Here is a 24,833-nt window from a genome sequence, read left to right as displayed (position 1 = left end):
TTTCAAAATACAGTGACAACTGGCATTGTTTGATTTTATCTGACAAAGAAAATCAGTGATTTTGCAAACTATTGTTATTAAAACCAACCTTTTGTTTCAGAAAATGTATGTATTAAGATATTAAAAAGAGAGAGAGAGAAAGATCAGCAGGAAGCCTATATTATATTTAAGTATTTTTGTTTTATTCATGTTTGAGTTTATTTACGAGATGTAAGATGTACATTTGTTGCATTTGTGATATTAGATTGTAACATTAGTGCCCTCTTTATTTTCAACTCAATATTGACTTTTACTTAGATACAGTAGGCACCATAGATAATAAATCATGTTACTGCATATATATATCATAACAGTATTAGTGAATCGTTTTCTGCTTTTATTTTGAAGGCACAGCTTCCCTCTGTGTGGAGCAGAATGTAACTATTGACAGAAGTGCGAGGTGGATCGAAGGATTGTGGAGTAACACACCTCAGTGGGCATCCTCACTCACCTGACAGAGCCGCGCTGCATCAAGGACCAGGCACCTGCAGCCCCACAGGCCAGAGCACACGAGTACATTACAGCAGGAGGTAAATGCAATTATATTTTCATTATAGAAGTTTGGAGTGGATCAGGGACTTAACACATGACACTCATATGTGCATTTTATTTATGTATCCAGTTATGTATTAATATTCATTTTCCATAGTTTTTACACTTGAATAAAACAAGTTGCTTCTATGATACTGTTTTGCACTGAGTATGTGTCTGCTGGGTGCAGTAGTTGACAGACACAAAGAGGGACAAATAGACCAGAAGTGAATTCTGAACCCCCTCACCTGGGTCCAGGTCTTATGTAACTCAGTTCATTTCACTGCACAAATGTCTGCATTTATCTCGTTAAACTTTGGAGGTTGTTGCTGATGGCTTTGTTGTCTAGTAGTAATATGTGTTCAGTGAGATTAATTTTGGTACAATTTTTAATGGATGACTAAAAGGACAAACTGTTATAGTGTTCAAAAAATTGTTGCTAATGATTAATGCCACTGAAATTGTGAAACGTGTGTGATTTTTCAAGTGTTGTACAATTCCAAAATTATTTTAAAACCATTTCTTTCTTTCTTTCTTTTTAATCAAAATCTTTGACATTTTACAACCCTTATACCTCAATGATGCATGTTACGTGGTGAGTTGGACAAATTATGGGATGACAGTTAGATTTTAATATTTGTGGTGGTGAGTAATGTAATTGGTTTGAGCATCATCGGATTTTGCAAGGGGAATTTGTACTTAGCAAATGTTGTAGTATTGAGGGAGGCATTTGTAGAAACATGACATTTCAAATCTCAAAAGCCCCATCTCCAAACCTGAGCTGTTGTGTGTATGTGTATGTGTGTGTACGTGTGTGTATGGTTGTAAAGTGTAGTTCAATAGACACTCCTTCAGTGGGGCAGTTAACCCTCAAGTGATTCACCAGTGCAGCACAAATAGAATGATACAAATGCTTTGACTCAGGGCTGCTTGTCTAATGCAGACCAAAATGAGTGCGCTCTGATTGATGGCTGAAATACGCAGCTAAATTATTTTTCATTTTGTGTCCACTGCAATTTATTAGAGGCAGCCCCCTGAGGGAAGCCCAGTGTGTGTCCCAGGCGGCAGGGCGGATGAGCAAATAGTAACACTTTTGGTGAAATACACTGTTAATTAGACTTCTGCTGCACTTCCAACAACCTGTGACTTTTTACATTGAAAAACAAATGCCCAATTAGGTCATTGCGAACCCCAAATGATGTCACTTTGAATCACATTTTGCTGTGTTGCCTTCAACTAAAAATATCCATAGAGAGGTGGATACAGTACTTACAATGATGTACTTAGAATTGTTTGTCTGAATTTTTATAGTGTAGGCGTGTTGAGAAAAAGTATGTTTCTAGTTGTTTCACAGTCCTCCAAACAGAAAAACAAAACTTATGATTGGAATAGCAACAGTTTGTTAAATTTTATATCCACTTTGTTATTTCCCTGAGGGGCAGTTTGTGTTTATAATGGAAAATGTGCAACAAAAGACAATGATACCTAAACTAAACACATATACTGGTGCAGGGGGGGGTTGCTTCCATGTCGTAGAAATCAGTATAATGCAATTTTTAATAATTCTGTACAGTTTAGATGCTTCATTGGCTGGGAACAGAATTTTGACCTGAGTGACAAACTGCATTTGAGTGTTGAACGTCTCACTAGGGCAATGTAGACCCTTTAATAAATGCATTTTGCGCATCATTGGTCTTTCAGTCATCTGAAAAACATTGAACCAAACAACCCCAGGACTCACTTATTTAGTTATTCAGTGACTGTAACTTTGCGTGAATTCTCTAGGAGGCATCGTTATGGTATAATGGAGCTATAAACCGATGGCACATTTCTGTGTTTTGTTTTCTGAAAATATTATGTTAATATAGACTTAAGCTGGTTTGGTGTCTAATGAGCCCAGGAGAGCGTCATTATGGCTGATAGTCACAGTACGTGCTCTGGACTACCAAACACACTCATTAAAATACTGCTTATTAATGTCACACTAAAATGGATTAAGGCTTCACTTAAAACTATTTTAGCCTTGACTTTCAGTGTTCAAGAAAACAAGACCATTCATCCTAGTGCTAGTCTTTGCAACTGTACTTTCCTGTGGGTCTCTGATCATTCTGCATCACATTATGAAACACTTTCTTATTCAATGAACAAAATATGAAAAAAGAACATAGTAACGCAAGATACATTCTTTTATAATAGACTGCCATGCTTCTGGGTAACATATTTATTTTTGTGCTCACAATACTGAAGAAAACTAAAATTGATTTTTACTAAAACAGCTGAAAGACTTAAACATTTTTCACTGATTGAGTAGCCAAATGAAACCCCCTAAAACACACTCACAAACACTGTTAAACTGACTAGAGTGTATGTAGTTTGCACCTCTTGAAAATGTAAGCAACACATGATAGCAGTGATAGACAGTACTCTTTTACATTCAGCTTTCTGCACGAGTGACTTGGTGACGGTGACAAATTATCACACGTTCACATATAATTTACATTATAAATAACTACAACCACTTCAGAAAAGCAATCAGTACTATATCACGCCAATGTCAGGTCCATTTCTAATCCAAGTCTACTGTGAAGTCCATCCCTATTTCTTACCATAATAACAGGCTTCATTTTTTCGTTGCAGGTGACACGGTGGGAGCGACTTAAGGGCAAATGGTGTGAGGAGCATAATTGCATTCAATGACCTATTACTGTCTCTACTGCACATTAACTACAGGGAGGACAGTATTGCTGATACAGAAGAATAAAATTACACACTCTGAATGCAACAAAACACTCATTAGTCCTGGTAAATTACCCTTAGCCCATTTTAAGATGTTGAATAGCTTATTAGGAAGATTGATCAATATAGTGGGATATTGCCCCCAAATCTGATTATGAAAAAACTCAGATGAAGTGGACAGTATTAGTTCCACGACCTCAACAAACTGTGAACAAACTGTATTGTTCTTCACTAACATAAACAAGGGCAAAACATATCAGTTTGACTCTCTAGTATTTTGAAGCTCCCCTCCATTGAAATTCCTTACTAAGGTTCTATATAATGTAACCTGTAGACATGACTGACAACGTGGACACCCCAACCAACATCTCCTTGAGCCCTAGTGTGAGTGAATCTCTAGAGTACAAGACTGTGTCTGTGTTTTTGGTCCTTCTGGTATGTGGTGTGGGCATAGTGGGAAACATAATGGTGGTCATGGTAGTCTTCACCACTCGCCACATGAGGACCCCCACAAACTGTTATCTGGTGAGTCTGGCCATAGCGGACCTCACTGTGCTGGTGGCGGCCGGACTACCCAACGTGGCGGACAGTCTGATGGGGACGTGGGTGTTCGGACAGGCTGGCTGCCTGGGCATCACTTACCTGCAATATCTGGGCATCAACGTGTCGTCATGCTCCATCACGGCATTCACTGTGGAGAGGTTAGTGTCAGTGTGTGTATTTTCATTGTGTTTCATTGAGTGTATTTTCTATTTAAAAGGGACATTAGGCTAAAAGGCTACACACACACATGCACACATATATATATTCCAATTACACATCAATCAACTTTCAAGTGTAAAGATATTTCATGTATAAAACAAGTACATGTTCATTCATTGGAATAACAGTCCTGACTATATGACAGAGTAATGAAAACAGCTGAACATTTACATGAACGAGAATAAATGATCAGAAGACTTGAAGAGCTTTAAAGGTGCACTATGTAACTTTTCGGGGGGAGGATCCACCACCAGCTTGCCCCTATAAAAATCTTATTGCTTTGCCTGGAATGTTCCACGGTATGGTATTAAACCTATATCTACATGGACACAAGCTCCCTAGCCAGGTCAGGTCTGTGAAGACGTGACCTGCACACAGTAAGAATACATGTTTTTCAAGGTTTTTTTGAGCAATAAACTTAATTGAATAAATGCAATACATTTAATGCCATAATGTTGAACATTCCAGGTAAAACAATGCATTCTCCATGGAGACAAACATGTGGTGACAACCAGAAAAGTTACTTATACAGTAGTGCATCTTTAATTTGTACAATTTTAGGTCTACATACTTAAAGTGATTGCAGATTTATCTGTTCATTTTGTCCATATTCCAAGGCTACTAATTTGTTGCTCTGAGCCCGGTCATTACATGGAATTCTCCAGAGTCAAGTTAAATTAGCACTTTGACCTTTTGCAGTTAACAGTGACCACTTTAGTTAATGTGAGCTTTCCACAGCCCAGAGGAGCTTCAGACAGACAAAACTGCAGCCCTTTCTTTTAAAACACTGTTTTAGAAATATCAGTAAGACCAGAGCTATCTCAGATTTGCTTCATTTTATTTCAGAAATGCATTGTTATAAGGCTGCAATTTTGAAAGTCTCAAATTAATTCAATTCTGTTTGGTAGACAACTGAATAGGGGACAGCCTCAAAACTCCTCCTGGTACTGTTGCCATTGGTCAGAATTAGTCAAAATTAACCCAAATACAGAAATAGTACTGAATTGACTGCAGGTGATGCAGGTGGAGAACTGGGCATTTGCCATCTCAAATAGTTGAACATGGGTTTCAGTTTCCTGTTATTTTCCTGACATTTGTCACCATTCAAAAGATGCAATATTTTGTTTTGCTTTTTTTTTTTTTTTTTGAGTTCTATATGTTGGATCACAGTTATGCTGGTTCTTTCCAATGCAGTGTTTATTATTAAAAGTACATTGTTTTCATTTAACAGTGAATACATTTTGCATTTTCATAGAGTAACAATAGGATTTACTCCTTCGTCTATGACTAAAAGAATAATAGGGGACCTTTAGACCACTTGTATTGTGAACCAATTGTTGTGATATTTTACCTTGTTGAGGCTGATTATGACATTATTTGTCCCTGAGCAGATAGTTTAAGTGCTTATTTGGTGCATTAGCAAAACTCTATTCAAACTGAAATAATAGAGTGGCCATGAAAAGCTTGATGACAAAATTTATGAAAGACATTCTTTTATCATGAGCCATCTTTCAATATATGAAGTAGGATGAACACTGCCATAGGATTATCTACATTAGATAAAGTGACTTGAATTATTACTGTAACAATTAGGATATTAGTTTTATACTCATATATGTACTTACTCCAGTCTTAGCTTATTCGTAGTATTCTAAGTATTTCTAATTTTTGTCTTATTCCGAGGGTTTATCTTATGATTATTTCCTCTTTGTAGTAGTTTGAGACAAACACACATGAGAGACTCATGTAAGGCTGTTTTTTAATTTAATAATTGTCTTGAGAACCAAAACACCAAATTATAACAAACAGTTACTAGATAAACAACGGTTTATCTAGTACCAGGGACACAGATAGGGCAAGTCTCTGAAATGTCTACCTAAATCAAGTAATTCACCAATATGTTTATTTTTAGAAGTGAAGTTAGAATTGATTTGTTATTTGACTCCTCACCAACAGATACATTGCCATATGCCACCCCATAAAAGCTCAGACAGTGTGCACCGTGTCGCGGGCCAAGAGGATCATAGCGGGCGTTTGGATTTTCACCTGTATCTACTGCATGCTGTGGTTCTTCCTGGTGGACATTCAAGTCAGTGTTGCAGAGTAGAATGCCAAATATATAATTATGGTAATCTGGTTTCAAACAAAGCTTCTGTTTTGACATGCAGGTGGGGCAGGACGGACAGGTGCAGTGTGGCTACAGGGTGAAGCGTGACCTCTATTTGCCCATCTACCTCATTGACTTTGCCATTTTCTACGTCATCCCTTTGCTCCTGGCCATTGTGCTTTACGGTCTGATAGCACACATCCTCTACCTCAGGTAAGTGCATCTGGACACTGGCACATGCTAGAGAGGACTCACAGGACCTTTTCACATGAGCTAGCTTTAATTTATTTCAGAAGCCAAATTGAAGAAATTGAATTTTTCTGCTGGATTTTTCTGAACTTTATACTATTTTATTTATAGTTTGTTTTTCTAATAGAAGAATGAACCATAATGTACATAAGAACAGTGACAAATGTGTATGTAAATATATGTGGCTGCCCATTTTCAAACAATACTCTACCTTATCCTTACTGGCCAGTCTCATATACTTTGTCATGTTCTGGGAGAGCTTTCACAGACGTTTGGCAGCGTGCATGCTCTACATCTCATGAGCAATATAGTGTTAAAGTTAAAATGGTATTTTATAACACTTGTGACCATGATCTTGTCAGATTATTATTTTTTATTTAGAGAACAATGCAAGAAAACCCCCCCCAAAAAACCCCAAATAACTACAAAAGTCCATTTAAAAGATTAAAAACAGGTGCAGGTGTGATTATAAATGTTTATCGCTAGATTATTAAACTGCATTTGTGGCACCAATGTATCCAGTTTTGCATGCCCTTGAAATGTATTCCATTTTTGGGAAGCAAAATAACCAATTCAGTTCTAGTGAGGCCAGTTTTTAGACATAGACAATCATGAAATCTTAAAATAAAAGTTCCCGTATCAAAGTTCAACAAGCAAGTGAAACATTCAGGCAGTCTAACAAGTAATCCCTTATAAATATATTTTATATAATGTTGTTCTCTTTTGACAGATAGTGATGGCCAACCTACTATTGTACAGTGATGGCTTTTAAATTGATCACCTGTTATGAAATGAAGGGTTGAGTGAAAGAGTGTGTAGGAGCCATATGATGTGTTAGTTGCTGTGGCAATGCGTAAGGGGCGGGGTTCACGTGGGCAAGGGTGACGTACTGGGAGGTACAAAGGCACCGGGTTTCCTGCTGTCTGACAGGTGGAGAGGGGAGACGCCGGGTAGCCGTATTTTTCGTTGACCGCTTTATTTTTATGCTTGTTACCATACCAGTTTCTGTAGGCCTACAACTTACCATCTTTGTATGTGTAACCTGCTTAGACATTGTGGAACCAACTGATTAAAACACCATAAAACGCACTTCGTGAGTCATTCAATTCTTCCAAATAACAGCGCGTCAGAACGAGGTACTGGACCCGGACTCCTCTCGAAGCGACACAGGCATATGGTCGCTACAGAGTGTATCTAAAGGTTTCAAAGTAGAGAGTGAAGTCTACATGTATATTACATCTTCATACTCTAGTAGTCTTTTCTGTGATTCAGTGGGATACAAAGTTTGTTTCCATAATAAAATTGTCATTTTTATTTTAAACTGTTAGATAATTCTGAGATAAGTATTTTAAACAATACATTTTCGTCAAGCCAAAACCCTATTTATGGTTGGTGACTCTTTCAATCAATAAACCATTTAGTACAGATTTATACTTTGCACATCACTTAAATGTTTTTTAGAAAAAAAAAAAAAGGTGTTTTGGTTCCATTCAATGATAATTTAAGAATTTTTAGTGAATTCTGGATTTCATTAAAATCTTGTTGCAGTTTTAAAATCGTCTGATTAGCAGAGAGAGCATTTGATACAACACAGCATCATCTGCATATAAATGTATGAGGCTTTCTCTTAAATGGCAATCAATCTAATTGATAAATATAGTGAAAAGTAACTGGCCAAAAACTGAGCCTTGGGTCATTTCTCTGCTTGAAGATAAAAAACTTGATTTAAAGCTGCCGGCTACTACTGCCTGGGTTCAGTTTGAAAGATAATTTTGGAACCAATTACATGTAGCATTGTCAAATCCAATGTGCTTCAGGTGCTTCAGGAGGACTGAGCCACTGAGTCAAAAGCCTTAGTTAAGTCAATAAACTGTCACACAATCTTGTATGTTATCAAGGGCTGTGAAAATGTCTTTTAAAAGCAGTGACAGTATTATGCTCTTTTCTGAAACCCGATTGATAAGACTTCAAAATTGAGTATTTATTTAGATAAATTGTAACTTGATTTGCAACCAACTCGTCTAAAAACCTTTTGCAACACAAGGTCATTTAGATATCGGCAGAAAATTATTTCTAGTTGTCTCACATTGAGCAAAGGCAAAACGTGTTGTTTTCCATAATTCTGATTCTTAATTCTTAACTGCCATTTGAATTAATATTGAATAAATTAAAAATATGTAATAGAGATTGAATTAATATGGTGCAGCTAATAATAGGATCAAGGTCATGAGCTCCTGTGGACTTGTGTGGGTCTATGGAGCGGAGAGCATTTAAGAGCTAAGTGAAAAGTCTTAAAGAGAAAATCTGAATGTTATCTGCCAGAGCTTCAGATTCAACATAATAAAGTTGAATCTAATAAAATATCAGTTGATAGTTGTTACGACCCAGGTGGATCAAACATATTAAAGAGGACACAGGAGTCAAGCGATATCTCTATCCATTCCTGGCTTAATAAGTGGCCAAATTAATTAATAGGTAAGTGCAGGGTAAGTTTGATTGTATTTGGACATCTAAAGATGGCATTATTTGATTTGCAGGAATCTCCGAATAATGTCTCTATCTACAAAATTGACAAATGGAGAAAGAAAGATTTAATTATTATTGTTGAATATTATGATATTCACTATCCCAGACGAGCCCACAGTATATGTTACAACCTGGGTGGATCAAACATATTAAAGAGGACGCAGGAGTCAGACTGGTTACGAAAAGTTAAATAGTTTATTTTAAGTTAATTGTAATTTACTTTAAAAAGGCCAAAACCACCTCCCGTGTAACAACAGAAAGGTGGACCTGATGAGCCAGCCAAACAGAACAAAAGGATGCAGCACTGGGCCAACCCCGCACAGGGCCGTAGAAGCTGGTGCCGACATCACTAACCTAAAACCGGAAACATCCCCAAACTAATCTCATCAAACAAATGGCGAAAGCAAGACAGCCGTTCCCACCAGGCCAAACACAAAAAAGCTAGCTGCAGTTAACAGGTATGGTGCGGCCTGCACTGAGCAGCAGTCAGAGCTGTGGAGCGCACACTAACCACGAGAATCCCCCAGGTGTGCAGGGTGAGGTGGTGCGCAGTAAGTGCAAGCAAGAGCAAGAATGCGCCTATTTATACTGTGACCAACCACGCCCCAAAACAAGCATAAATAGGAAATACTCACAAGATAATGGAATGCCAGTACGTAACAGTAATGTGTAAATACAAGGTTCTGAGAGGGGTCTTACTGTCTTCCAGAACATTGGATTTCTGTGACTCTCTAAAAAATGCCCAATCCAAACCTCTAGTTGCGTGCGCAGTTTTCAAGGCAGCATTTCTTTCTTTTAAGAGTTTTTCATTAAAATTTTTCTTTTAGGTGTATGTTGGTCTGCAGTTTTATTAAATGTATGTAAATGTACTAAATGTAAATGTCCTTCTTCACTCCTATTTAAACGTCCTTGTGTGGAAGCATAGTCAGGCTTGAACATCCAATACTAACGTGCAGTGTTGAGTATTTAAGTCACGGGTCCCAAATTGATGGTAAATAAACTTCTCTTGCCTCAGACATCCAGAGTTTCCTGCCTCTCTTTGCAACTCCAAGGCTCGTTAGGACAACACTTATTTTTCCTAACACTCACCTTTACACACCCTTTAGACACAGATTAGTTTTTTAACTTTTCTATTTTGAATACACCCAGTTATGGGTCACTAAAATCCATTGGGAAAATGCTATTTGCCATATAATTATGGAGTTTGTTTGTTAAGATTACATAAATGAGTGTGTCTTTATTTAAATTTCTATGGCTGGTGTTGATTTTGTCAAAGAGTAACATGACATGCTGTTTATCTTATACGTAAGGATTCATTCAGTAAGCCTGATAGGTGCAGACTCTAGCATTAATTTGATATTGTCACTCAACAGTTTTTCCTCACCCTCTTTAAATGAATGACATTGTAAAATAGTAAAATAGATTATTTCTCCAAAAATTATCCACAAAAAAATTCCTAGAGAACTGCTATAACTCTATTCTGCTATAAAGTGAAATTGGTGGATCCAATTAAACTTTGTGTCACTGAAATTGGGGACTAGAATTGGCATTCCATATTATTTTTCCGACTTTTACACTGTGTCTATAAGCAATTTGAAGTCACTTTCCAACACCTCAGTCCTTTGTAGTTTAATGTCATTGGAGCTGATGGGCACTATCACAGTGAATATGTCCACACAACTTAACAGTGTGTCTGTGAGCACCATGTTTATGTTTGATACCTCAGCTCTAAGTTAGCACTCAGTTTCAGCCCATGGGATGGCTACCTACCATAGACAAACTGATGAGAAACTAGTGGCAGGTCTTATTTAGTGAAGAACGCCATTTCCTTACCAAATGACGCCAAGCTGATTGATGATTAATCACATTAAGGCCTTTTGCCCTCTTTTCCACTTTTTGTAGTATTTTCTCTTTGGTTTAATATTTGTAACAAGGGAACATTTGTGCAAGGGGGTAGAGGAAGTTGGACCCTTTGGTTTAGCAGCACCATGACAATCCCATGTATCATACTGAACACAGGTAGAGGTTGGCTGACTGCATCCTATGTCAGCAGTAAAAGAGTTTACACTGGGAACAGCTGTGGTTGCATCTAATTCATTCGTCATGGCAATGGATATAGACTTACATTTTTCCACTGTCACCACCGAGTCAAGGAGCTGCTCATGAGACTGATTCTGGGGTTGAGTCAGTAAGGAGATGCCATTCTTTAGTTCTCTCATCCTAACTTCCAAGAGTAGATAGCTGTCACAGTGCGTCAAGCCAGCAAGTAATGTCATACTTGACACTAGGCCAAAAGAAAAACGTCCCACCACTGCGTCCGCACAAGGCTAGAGCAACTGTCTAGAACAGATCTGCTCTGTAGCAGGTTTTTGTCCCAAAAACGTGCTACAGAACAGGATTGCACATTGGCAGTGCACAAGTGAGGTGTTGATAACAACAAGAAGCAGCAGCGATGATTGAGATTGTTCTCCCCGATCAATGATGAATAAGACAGTGTAAAGCATTTTGGGTGTCTTCAAGGCACTATAAATCTAATGCATTAATATTATCATTATTATTATTATTTCATCAAACAAGTCCATATATTAATGAAGAGTGCAATTGTGAGTGAGTTATGGAAGAATTAACAGTGGATTTACGCAGTGGGTGTTTGATACTTCTGTCATGTGCATTTATGCTTCACAGCACAAGCAGTAATCCTGATAAGACTTCCCTCATATAGTCAAAGTTTATTTAACTGAGATTAAATTAACTGAAGCGCCAAGAAAAGAAGCTTTGTCATGTTTGGTTACCCTTCAGGTTATTTGGCTAAACCCCTAAATCCCCAAAAGTCGCAGTGATGAGAGTTGAACACTGTGGTGTTGCTAATAATATTCAGACAGAGGTGACATTTGCGTTATGTTCCAGCTCCCTGCCCAACCACCCTGAGGCCAGTGCCACCACCCTACGCCGCAGCTGTAGAGAGGGTCCCGACAGCAGCGGAAGCCGTCCCATTCGCTCTGGGCACTCTTCCAGGAAACAGGTTAGTGTTCCTGGCCACATTTACCCTGTGTGTACCCAACCTGCTCTTATCGCTCCAATACCCACCTCACATCAGCACTCTTGACTCAGGTGTTATATATGTGTGTAGCCCTGATGATGCCCTGCTATCCAAAGCCTCAGCAAAGTGCCCTCTTGGTGGCAGTCCGTCCCCCGTTACGAGTCCTGGAGGTAATTGGATTGGTAATGGGTTCTTTGAACGGAGTAAAAAAGGGCCTTTTTTGAAAAGCACTGTTGAGATTGCTCCAGACTCTTGAGTCTGCAATACACTCTCGGGGCACTTTGCTCTTTGTTTATTTTCATAAGCGTTTAACTGCTCAAATATGTTATCACTATATTTCAAACCTGACACGAGATGGCAATAGCTGTTCCTCAGTGAAGTTGATGTTTTCATTATTTTGTTGTCAGATACTGCCCCCACTCTTGAGTGCATTTGAAAGCTTTGTATCAGGAAAGGTTGTTTTTTTTGTGGAGGAAACCAAGATGGAAACAAACTTCTGCTCACAAAATAGTCTAGTAGTTTCAGTCTCTTATTTTGCTGCTGTATTTTTCAATTTAGACTTCAATTTTGAAAAATCAATCAACTTGTGTGCATCAAGGCCCAAAATTACACCATTTCAAAGGACAAGATAACTGCGTAATTGACAGAAAACGATAAATGAACCAAAAGAAAAACAGAAACCACAGTCACCTTTGCTGTTGCCCAACCATGCATTTGCTGTTTCCTTTTCAGAACTTCAATGACGATAATAACCTACTGTGCACAACAGCGAAAAGTTAATTATTTTTATAACAACAAACCCCAAATGCTTTATCAACTACTCCATACCAACACAACTTTTAGCAAAAAATCTGCACAGTTAGATAGGTCTAGCTTTCTCAGACATAGACATAAATACAGAACTCTCCTGTCTCTGATTCTGAGAAACTGACTCATGCATCCATCTGTAGTAGAATCATCAGACTAATGACTCCTACCAAGGATTAACTTGAGGTCCACTTATGGAGCATTCAGCCTCTCCACTTTATTGAACTCTTCGCCACTTCTTATACTCTATGTGTTTAAGAATCTTATGAGAAATACACACAATCCATAATCCGTACTGTATGCTTTCTCTGTACTGTGCAATGCGCCTATAAATACATGTGTCATGTTCAACATATAATATAATTATTATATATAATCAAGTATTATATATAATATATCAATACTTGATGCTTGCAGCCAAGAGGCACCACTGTCAAACAAAAACTTTGCATGCACAATACACACCAGACTAAATCTCCAAATGTTATCTATTCTTCTCTTTCTTTGGGACACAATTACTTTGAACAATAAGTGCTCACATACAATAGCACTGAGTGATTATAAAAACCTCTGGGTTAGTGTTGATGTTAAGGCTTCATGACAAACTTCAGAAAAAATGCTCTTGTAGATTTTATTACATCTGTGTGCTCTTTGTTTTAGAGATAGGAGTCCAGGCAGATACAGGTGATAATGCAGTGATACTAGAGGTACATAATGGCCCTCTAGCACTATTCACTGCTGTGATATTGCTCAGGTTGATAAAGTTTTGTATTCCCTTCATATACAACAGAGATTCTCATAAAGAATCCCCCCCCCCCCCCCCCCCCCCCCCTTCCCCCCATCCACTTCGTGATCCAGCACATATGACAAAGGGCTTTGAGAGAATTACAAAAAGCATAGTTGTATTGGAAAGGCAGGACTGTTAGCACAGCGGTGGTCTTCTCTGCTTGGACCATCAAACGTGCCAATCAACCATTTGATTTTGTCTGAAGCTCAAGCTCAAGCTGTGACCACCAAAGCATAAAGCACGGTGGACGTCTAATAAGGTGTGATGTGAAGGAGAGCAGAAGAAAGGAATACACTCCTGCCCATTCCACCCAAAGCTCCAGTATCGATCTATATACAGCACAGTAATAGTTGATGTTGTTTTTATGTGACCTCCATAGTTCATTTTTCATTTTTCGACATTATCTTTCTGCATTACAGCTAGGACAGGTTTTTATCCAAAATTAGCACAGGTATATAAACTTAAAGGGTGCCCCAACAATGAATCTGTATTATTTACATTAATTATAGTTTAGTTTACTTGGTTGATCAAGTCAATTTAGTAACTCAAATGTCTAAATGTATACAAAAGTTTCAGTCAGATGAAAAAATAGAACATTTATTAAATCTTGTCCATTTTAATTAGTTTGCAGCAGTCTAAACTTATCCTTATATTCTAAAATGCACTGTGATGAATTTATGAGCGGTATTTTGCACTTATGCCACTGCTAACAACAACTAGCATGCACAGCCCACTAGTGTCACTTCCTGGTTCGTGGATGATATATCACTTTATAATTATATTGAACACAGCAGTCTCTTTTCGACGCTAAGAGCTATTATAATATATGAACTGGGGCAAGAATTATCTTGATCTTACTTTATTAAATGAAAACCTTTGGAGCACCCCCTTTAAGAATCAATTTGCGCTGACACTAACTCACTGGCATTGTTCCATTTTGTTGGAGTATGTGTGTGTGTCCAGTGTGTGTCTTCACCGTCTGGCTAGTTTACAAAGAATGCACCTGCGAAGTCTTCACCAAATCAAATCATTTTACAAACTAACCTCCTGCTCCTTGTTTTTGTCGCATTACAAATCCAGTAGGCTATGGTAAGTCACACAAAAAACATTGCCAGTGGCCAACCAGGGTTTTTGTCTTATTCGCAAACAAAATCTGTATAATTGAAGCTGACTGTAAGTGTTTTGCCATTAAACCAATGAAATGCTTTGAGATCACCTTCAAGTTCACCAGTATTTTGCGTATAAGTGATGTTGCTCTGAGCTACAGGGCTTGTTGCTCTCTACCCCTCTGAGTAACTGGCAAGAGACACGCCACTGTAGTCAAGATGGATGGACCTCAGGGCAGATTGTATTAGGATTAATGGATTGCCATTCACTGCAATAGTGCCAGGCCAGAGAGCTTCTGATTGTAAAAAAAGATGAGAGGAGTCAAAGGAATTTCAATGTGTTTAGTCACCATCCATCTATTGCAACTGTTAAAGTAATGTTTTTCACTAAGGCTTGAAAGGTAATTAAAATGTCTAAACTGTTTTCTCAAATAAGTAGTAAATTATATAAATGTTAAAAATCGAGAAAAATATGCCAATGTATTTGTCATCATCAGCCATTTTACATATCATTCAAATGTGTGATCATAAGGACATATTCAGAACATTCACACCTTGAATTTCAACACAGCTCACAATTTCATTTCACTGTGAATAATCGTTCTATGTATAAGCAGCAGGTGGGTCAGCTGGGGCATCAGTTACAGATAAAGAATCTTTGCCAGATATTCATGTATCTAAAATGTGATTAACCCGGTTAAATTGTTTAACCCATTTTATGAACAAAAGCATTTGTAGCATAGATATTTGCCAACACACTGGTTCCAACTTAGACAAGAACTCAAAAATATGCTTTCTAATTTAAAGGAAGATTGCATATCTTTTCTGGTGGAGTGTCAGCCACCTGTTTGAGCCTTTGGAGCTGTTTGCCTGGAATCTTCCACAGCTTGGCATTAAACTTTCTATATCCATGGAGACAAGATTTCACCACCTGGTCATATCTGTGGAGATGCAATAATTTCAAGATTTGTTCAGTTTTTCTTTTATTCATTTTCTGTAGCCTGTCTCTGAACTTCAACATTCTAACTTAAGCATGTAATAACCACAATAAAATTATATTAATTTAAATAGCAAAAAACAAAACAACAATAACCATATACATGTTTCCTCTCACGTCACAAGTGTACTGTCCATGTTTAATGGGGATTTCCTATCAGCTGTTTATTTGTGAAACCATTGACCCTCCCCTCATCCTCTGGTCCACACTCCGTCAGATTCTCTCCTATAATCTGTTGTGCGCATTGGGTTCCTCAAAGAGCAGGGGATTTGCATAATGAGTTAGTGCTACTCAAAGTGTCACAGATGTTCTCACTTGGCTCCTGTCACTTCTCACTTGACAGGACATCTCCATCAGATGATTACAGCAGCCTTGTATATGCGCTAAAAATAGTCGAGAGCTATGCATGAGTGGGGTGGTTGCTCAGTCTGATAGCAGCAACTGTTCAATATGAAGTTAAGTGTAGAGAAATGACTCACACGCTAAAAGAATGTAGAAAAATGTGTTAAATTTAGGAGAGGTAAGAAAAGGTATAGGGTTGAAAACATTTTTTTTTACACCAGGAAACACCTTTGAGACATTCTTACAGTATCTGTCAAATGTCTGCCACTACTTCCAGGTTATAATATAAAAGAACTGTATGTAAGATTTTGATTTTAAATTCCACAAACATGACCTATCTGTGTCCCCAGATATGACATGTTCAGAGTAAATATAGTTCTTACCGGTAACAATTATAATGCAAATTTATTCTTACAGAAACATTGGACTTGATGGACAAGTTGTCTATGTTATAATTGTTGGTGTTTTGATTCTGAAGATGATTATCCAATCATAAAACAGAATGATCCCCTCAGGACTTAGTGCCGGACTTAGTTTAAACCCAAATGACTCTGTCTGATCTGAAACTTCACTACCTAAACCCCAGCACCTACAGCCAATCATTAATCAGTGCTAGTGCAGCCTCTGCAGCTGAGTGAGTGAATTCTAGAGGTTCTGAACTTTCACTGGCAACCCAGGTTCAGTTGTGATTTTGATACTGTTAATATATATATATATTTTTTTACCTATGCCTATGCAGGATAGGGAAAAAAATGGAAGGACAACCAAACTGTACGTTGGCCACCTGACCTGTACTGGCCCATTTGACGTGAAGAAGTTCTGTAAATGTGTGTTTTTATCCCCTGCTGGTGGCCATGGTGCTGAGCGATAGAGGTTGTGGACCTATAAGACTTGAGTGATTAGTCTTATCAGTCCCAGTAATAGCACACACCAGCCCTGCTCCTCCAGCTTAGTGACATCTTGTGTGCTCCTATACCTGTGCCATAGTCCATACCACAACAGAAAGACTCAGGTATAAACTAAGTGTTGGGCCAGGAGAAGATAGCAGGTATAATGCACTGCCAAATGCTGTTTAAGATAAAGAGGTGAGCCTAAGCCAGGGACAGCCACCTCAGCATTAGATAAACACACAAGCAACCTACAAAAAGCTCTAATTTTGTAATCCCATACACCTCATCAACTTCCCTGTATCACTGGCTATGTTTACATGCACACCTAAAATTGGATCATTATCTGATTTTAATCTGAGTTATCAGATTATTGAAATGTCATGTTAACAGTTCCATCTGAGTAATCTCATTTCTTTCTGATTGTGCAGGTGTTGACAAGGAATATTATGCAAAAAAATGTGGCAAAGTTAAATATGAATGAAAAAAATGTAAAAGTTTGGAAAGAGTTTTTTTTTTTTTTTCGTTGCACTTGTGTATTCAAAATACAAGAGTACTAGTACAGTACTAATGTACAAGTACAGTCAGTTATAATGAACTGACCCATGTCCACTATGTCATAATTAGATTTCCCCTGTAAACATAGCAATAATCAGATCTAATTATTGGGTAATATGATTATTCTAGTTGATATATTCTGGTTATGTAAATGTACTCATTACTTTGGTCAAGCTATTATATTATATACCAGTGGATTCACTCTGCCGCTGCATCCAACAGATCAGTGTGAGGATGCAAAACAACTTTCTCCAGCTAAACTCAGACGAGACTGAAGTCATCATCTTTGGCCCACAGAAACTAAGAGAAAGTGTCAGCAGTCACCTCCAGTCTCTTTCTCTAAAACCTTCAAATCAGGCTAGAAATCTAGAGGTAATAATGGACTCAGACTTGAACTTTAACAGCCACATCAAATCAATAACATCTGCAGCTTTTTACCACCTAAAAACATTGCAAAAATCAAAGGTATACTGTCAAAACCAGACTTAGAGAGACTTATCCATGCAGTTGTCTCCAGTAGGTTAGACCAATGTAACGGCCTGTTCACTGGCCTCTCCAAACAAGCATTAAGACACCTGCAGTACATCCAGAACACTGCTGCTCGGGTCCTGACCAGAACCAGGAGATACAAGCACATAAGTCCTGTGCTCAGGTCTCTGCATTAGCTTCGTGTTACTCAAAGAACAAGCTTTAAAGCAGCTCAGCTTGTGAACAAGTCTCTCCGTGGCCTAGTACCAAAGTACATCTCCGACATGTTAGTGATGAACCATCTCACACTCTGAGGACTTCAGGGACCTGCCTCCTGCTGGTGCCCAGAGTCAGGACTAAACATGGGGAATCAGTGTTTCAGTTTTATGCAGCTAAAACCTGGAACAATCTTCCTGAAGATGTGAGACAGGCCTCTACTTTCATAATGTTTAAATCCAGGCTCAAAACAGTTCTGTTTAGCTGTGCATGCGACAAAAAGGTGTTTATCCTGCACTCTTTTGTTTTAATGTTAATTTTATGATGATTATTTGTAATTATTTATGTTTTGATTTGTGTGATTTTAATCTCTTTCTTATTCTGTAAAGCTCTTTGAATTACTCTGTGTACGAATTGTGCTATACAAATACACTTGCCTTGCCTTGACTATAAGTATATATTAATAAAATATACATATATAAGTATATATGTATATTTTAAATAGATCAGTTTAAAAATCTTAAGTTTTTTTTTTTTTTTATCAAGTTAAATAAAAACAGAAAAAAACATTATAATTTAATCGGTGAAGTAAAATAAATTCCAGTGACTCATTGTAGCAGGATAAGGGACCTAGATAAAAAATCTGCCAAATTATAGAACAACTGATTTGTTGGGGTATACATTTTTGCATAGTTTTCATTTTGGTGTAGGTTTTTATGGTGGATGTTCTTTTTTGATTCAAACATTGTTTTTTGGACTAACAGAAAAAACATATGCTTCAAATGTTACCATGTGTGCTCAGTGCCCACTTTCTTAGGCCTAATATTTACATAGGTGAATACATCTGTAAAATAAAGTTGAACATTTCCTTTGTTTTTTTATCTCCCAGGTGACTAAAATGCTCGCTGTGGTTGTGATCCTGTTTGCACTGCTGTGGATGCCCTACCGGACTTTAGTTCTGATCAACTCCTTTGTGTCCACTCCTTATTTGGATGCCTGGTTCCTGCTCTTCTGCCGAACCTGCATCTACGCCAACAGTGCCATCAACCCAGTCATCTACAACGCCATGTCGCAGAAGTTTCGCTCGGCTTTCCGGGGGCTGTACCGCTGCCAGAGGCCAGATGGCGCTCACCGGACCATGTCAATGTTACAGAGCGGGTGTGGCACAGTTAGAGACACACGAAGTTCCCAACCCAAAGATGGAGATAAAGAAAAAGTCAAAAAGCACCTGGAGATCAGTCCACAGCACAATGGCAGTGGTCGCGCTCAGATTGTAGTTAATGGAACAAAAGCACATGATGGGCCCCCAATGGCTTTTACATTTGACACTCTGCCCCCAGTGGTGAATGAGGAGAAGACACATTTGGCAGGGGACAACACAGTGACAGTTCCAAGCACAGTCATAACAAGTGAACAGCACAAAATGACAAAAATATGAAGCATTCATAACATGTTTTAAAGAGGGTCTTGCACATTGTTTTACATTGCCCAGTGTAAGTAAGTAACATAACTGACATAGTGTTGCTTTGTGGTATATAGCTTAAAGTTCGAGCAATGATCTCAAGAATTCTATAACTAGATGTCTTTCATAGGCATGTCACTGCCACCCATAATTAACACATCGTCTATGCTAATCACTGCCAATACTCTGATGTTTAACTTGGACAAAGGAAGACAATTCTATGGTCAGTTATAGTTACGGATTGATTGAAATGTAATTTACAAATAATTAATTTAGTTATAGGATGGCTATGTCTTCTGTAAATATGAAACATCTTTGAGGAGGATGGTGGTTTTATGTAAATAGCTTTATTAATTACTTTTAGAAAAGCACATGCACTATAGCTTTTATAAGTCACAAATTATATTTGGCCAATCCCAATGAAGTCCTGCAGAGGTGTACTGTTTCAGTAGATCCTGTGGGACAGTCCACATGGACATGGACCACAGTCTGGGGCACAGAGGCCGGAATTGTGGAGTATCCTCTGTAGAGCCACAGTTATAACTCACTTTGTTTATTGATCTGTGTACAGTGTACATCATGTACGTAGTGAGTTCTATCTTTACTGTGAAATACTAATTAGCAGTTTCATGTTCACAGATTCTTCTTGATGCATGCACCTTGACAACTGTGCTTTTAACCTGTGCTCTAGTGAGAGAATCTTGGGTAGAAAAACATACAGTATTACATATATATTTTAGTACAAGTGGAGTGCTGTTGGTTTGTTTGTTTGTTTGTTTTTGTTTTGTGTGCATACTAGTGTATATTGAGTAATTTGAAGGAATTGTGCAGGTGTAAGGACCCTGTCCTGTAAGTCAGCTGACCCTTTAAACTCTAACGTCCCAAGAACAACACATAAAGTGTATGGATTTATCATTGAATGTGGTTTTGTGTTTGTAAAAAGAGGCTTTAACAGCTAATTTTCTATATTTGCAGTTGTTGTTTTTTTATGTTATGCAGAGAAGACTTCAGAGTGAATCAAATAATTCAATATAAAATGTGATCAGACAGAAGTTACTTTATATAAATGATTATTATGACTTAAAATGATTAAATATAGTATCAAGTGTTAATAAGTTGTATGCAGTATATTTAGTACTTTTTGTTGTATGGAATATTCAGTATGTGTATTTTTCAAAGCTATGTGAATATTTTAAATCTTGATTACTGTGGCAGTAAGAGATGGTGTTTCTGTCTGCTGCTTGTCTCATTATTAACACAATCTAAATGATTTCCATGTATGTAGGATGCTTGCGGTCATTCATTCAAAAAACATTGCCTGCCTTGGTTTAATACAAAGACTGGGCAGAAAACAGCCCATTTGTTTTGCTGTCCCTGGCGGCTACAGTGGACTAACACGATGATTTTTCATTAGTCCAGCAATGACTCACCATGAGCTTGCTGGTGCAAACTTGAATACAAACTTGCTGTATAGTATGTGAGTTAGTCGTGTATGTGGATGGTTCTTGCTGTAGTGTTGTGGAAGTGTGAGTGTGTCATGGTTTAGCCCTGGAGAGCTGCCAGTCTTCTCACTTGTGATCACTAGAGTTTACAATGACTGTGTGTCTCTTTTGAAAAAAAGATATGTGAGCTTTATATGTATATTTAACATTGTTATTTTATGAATAAATGTTTCACTGATAATGCCTTATTTTTGAATAACAGCATGCTTTGCCAAGAAGAATTCCATTAGTCTATTAACTACAGGATGCATCGCTTCCAGGTGATGAAGGTGGCTTTTCATGTCGTGCATTATTCATTCACTCTCTACACTCGGTGGCACTAAGCTACTTTTGTAGCCACAACTGTCCTAGGGCAGACTGATGAATATGTCTATGACTCCGACTGTTACAAATTTTATTCTCACACACCACATTAAAAGAAAGGTGCGTGAAATGTTACCACTGGGAGCAAGAATCAAACCTTCAACCTTAGAGTTAGTCAGTGAAAACTAGCCACTGCTGACTTATTCTTGATGACTAAATGTGATTCATTCAGTGTTTTAAGAAATTTAAGTTACAGTTAGACTGGCACTTGCCATTTTACAGGTGTTTTTCTTTCTATTGTGTTAAGTTAATAGTGTTCAAGATAAGAAAACCAACTTGTAACTTTATTTTCAAGCTCAGAATCTGACATCTTGTGTTATTTTTCTAAATCATGTTCTTACCATTTTGAAAATGTTCTCACCATGCCACCATGGTGTCTTATAGAGATGTATGCTGTGGAATTACATATTTATCCCCTAGACTCTCAACTCGGCTCTGACAGAAAACACAATATAGGCCCTGCTTTGTTTGGATTTGTTTTGACAACTTGACATTGTGCTGAAACAGACTTAGAGGAAGCATCTATTAACATTTTACAGCAAGATATCTGTAACTCTCTTGGCGATCCAAACCCAAAAAAGTGTATTCTTTCTGCATGGTGTGGTTAATCAATTGCCTCTGGAGAATTTGACTTGACTAACCCCATGAGTGAAGGTGTCAGTTCACCAGTGAGATATGATGTGTGAAATATAAGCATTTATTTAGCAGATGGCACAGACACGACTGTAAAGAGAGGGTCAGTGAAAGTAAGTGGCATTGGCACAGTGAAGGTGTCTGAGTCGGCCCTCAAGTGTGTCTCTCTTTGGTTGGGTCACATCAATAATGACATTTCATATGGCAAATTTTATTACATTCAAACAAGTATAGGCCAAGAATATTGTTGTCACATCCTATCACTTCATGCAGCATGCTCTCAAAGTCATGTGAAGAATCTTAAATAAATTGTGACAACACTGCAGCAAGTGTAACACTGTTTAGAAACCGCATGGCCAGCAAAAATGTTTGGGTAGAGATGATCAGATATTACAAATAATACACTGAAAAACTGCTCCAGGAAGGGCATCTGGATTAAAACCTTTCAGCATGTCTTCATACAAATAGCTGTAATCTAAATGCAGTTTTTAAGGGTGTTTACTGAAGCAAGGGTAACAATAGAGAAAATGGCAACAGATGACAGAAAAATACACCTTCATCAGTTCTCCCCCCACAAAATAGCTGTTTATTTGTTCTTTGAATCGGTCGACCCATGTGCCAATAATACTGTGCAAGTCAAGCCATAAAGGACAACTGTAATTCTTCACAATTGTGATTCATTATACAGCGTGATGCAGACCCAGTCCATTATACTTAACTACACTGGTCAAATATAGTTACACAACTTACAGTCAATAAAAGTTGGCCAAGCTTTGTCATAGAACAAAACAGGAGACAAATCTGGAGGCAGTAGTCTGTACTTGGCAATGGTTTTCTTTGGGAGGGAGAAGACAGACAAACATTGTAGAGATAAAGCTTTTGAACAAGATGGCCTAGGGGTTAGGTTCAGCATGTTCAACATTGTGGTGCAGGAGAGGGCAAAGTTTCCAGATTGGAATTATCTGTAAAGAATATACAGAATTAGTAAAACAGTTAGAGGAATTAGCATAGCATGCTGTTTTTAGCTGCTTGCAGGGCAACTATTATCTATTCACCCTTAAAGTGGCTCACATGTCAAACATATAAAGGAATGTAGCACATTTCTGAAAAGAAAGAGGTCTGGAACAGTTTTCAAAAGGAGAGATAATCCTGAGACATCCAGCTGTGTGTGTGCAAACATGTCAAGAAGTCTGCAGTCTGGAGGAAATAAATGTGGTTTTAAAGAGAGTGACTACACTGAAAAAGTATGATTTAGCAGTAGTAAGACTGTTTCACACAACATACAGCATCACTTAAATATTGTAATGGGAAGATAACTTCAGTCATGCTGTCAAGTTTGCCTCAATACTGTTCTACCCATTTTCTGTCAAATTAGGCCATCTGGGTTATCTACTGATCTTGGTTATGGACGAGATGATGCAGTGTCTACAGCTCATTTCATAGAAGTGCCATGGTTGAGGAGTCAAATCAAAATATCTAGAGGGAATAAGATTTGCAGGTAACCAAAAGGCTACATAACCCAGATGGCCACTCATCAGTAAAAACTAATAATCACAATTATCCACTGAACAGGTGTCACACTGGTAATGTCATGGCGTCGATGATTGAACAGTGGTTTTGTACAACTGCACAGTGTTAGAGTTTTGCTGCCTGCATCTCACAATACTGTATTTACCTGCCATGAACACTGCTTTTTTACAGTAGTTTGTCGGTTGTGACCTCACTTAAGTGCTTAAGTGAGGCCAAAATGAGGCCAGAATCCTTATTTGAGAGCAGTTCTCCACATGCACAGACCATTTATGCCTAAGAACAATATTGCATGAGGTTTGCCATGTGAACCCTTCTCCAGGCTTGTCCAGGCGACTGTCACGTAAATAGAAGCTCTAGATGTTCCATGCGTTGGGCTGAGGAGACATAATAGTGTTTGAATATGGTAATGACCGCACTCATGGGAGGAACAACAACACATGAGGGCTCCAACGAGCTTTGTCTGAAGGCCTTTTTATGCTGTTGTTATGGTGCCTGCATATTTACAAATCCACAGCGTACAAAAACACCACTACTTTACATGTTTATCTGTGCACGTACTCTATTCCAGTATAAAAACATATACATATAGACTGAATGTTGCATTAACTGGTGTTTTGGAATACCAATGGTGCTTTCCAACAGGCACGAACAAGACATTTGTCAACTGGATTTGATCCATACAAGGAGCCACATGTAAAAAAAAAAAGAGGTTTATTTGGAAATTTAAAAAAAACAAAAACTGAGAGGTGACATGCATCCATGCAGCCACTTGAACTTGTGATTGTACAATAGCATCAGTTTCATGTTAACTACATTGGAGTAATAATTAGTGAAAATATTGATGATGACAAAATGACAAATACTAACAGAGAAGCACTGACCACATTCACCTCATTAACAAGTTAATCTGTTTGGCACACAAAGCTATTAATGGCAAAGTCTGACATGCTATAAAAAACATCCTCTCTCTCTTTTTCTCTCTCACACTCTTGCCAGAGCTTTTCCAAAATGAAAGTTTAAAGTTTCAAAAACCTTTAGCACAAATACTTGTTAACTGAACCTTTGTTTTGCCCTTTAATTGGATTTGTGGACCACGTTGGGTGGATGTCCTTCCCTTCAAGTGGAAGAAAAGATTCAAAATCTCAGTTGGACTCAGTTGGATAACAGTGAACTAAATAAGTTTGC

At 38.0% G+C, this 24,833-nt stretch overlaps 1 protein-coding gene across 1 annotated transcript; it reads left to right on the top strand.

Annotated features, from left to right (window-relative positions):
- The first annotated feature begins 480 nt into the window (after nucleotides 1-480).
- On the top strand, nucleotides 481-21,199 carry trhr2 (thyrotropin releasing hormone receptor 2). Its single transcript, XM_033967551.2, has 6 exons — nucleotides 481-569; nucleotides 3,208-4,007; nucleotides 6,025-6,157; nucleotides 6,237-6,388; nucleotides 11,858-11,972; nucleotides 19,048-21,199. The coding sequence occupies exons 2-6, from the start codon at nucleotides 3,643-3,645 to the stop codon at nucleotides 19,594-19,596; spliced, it is 1,314 nt and encodes a 437-aa protein (XP_033823442.2). The 5' UTR covers nucleotides 481-569; nucleotides 3,208-3,642; the 3' UTR covers nucleotides 19,597-21,199.
- The last annotated feature ends 3,634 nt before the right edge of the window (nucleotides 21,200-24,833 follow it).

The sequence above is a fragment of the Periophthalmus magnuspinnatus genome, chromosome 6, assembly GCF_009829125.3.
Source record: "Periophthalmus magnuspinnatus isolate fPerMag1 chromosome 6, fPerMag1.2.pri, whole genome shotgun sequence".
Lineage (NCBI taxonomy): Eukaryota > Metazoa > Chordata > Actinopteri > Gobiiformes > Gobiidae > Periophthalmus > Periophthalmus magnuspinnatus.
Note: the sequence above shows the minus strand (reverse complement) of the source record. Positions and strands in the feature narration are given on the sequence as shown.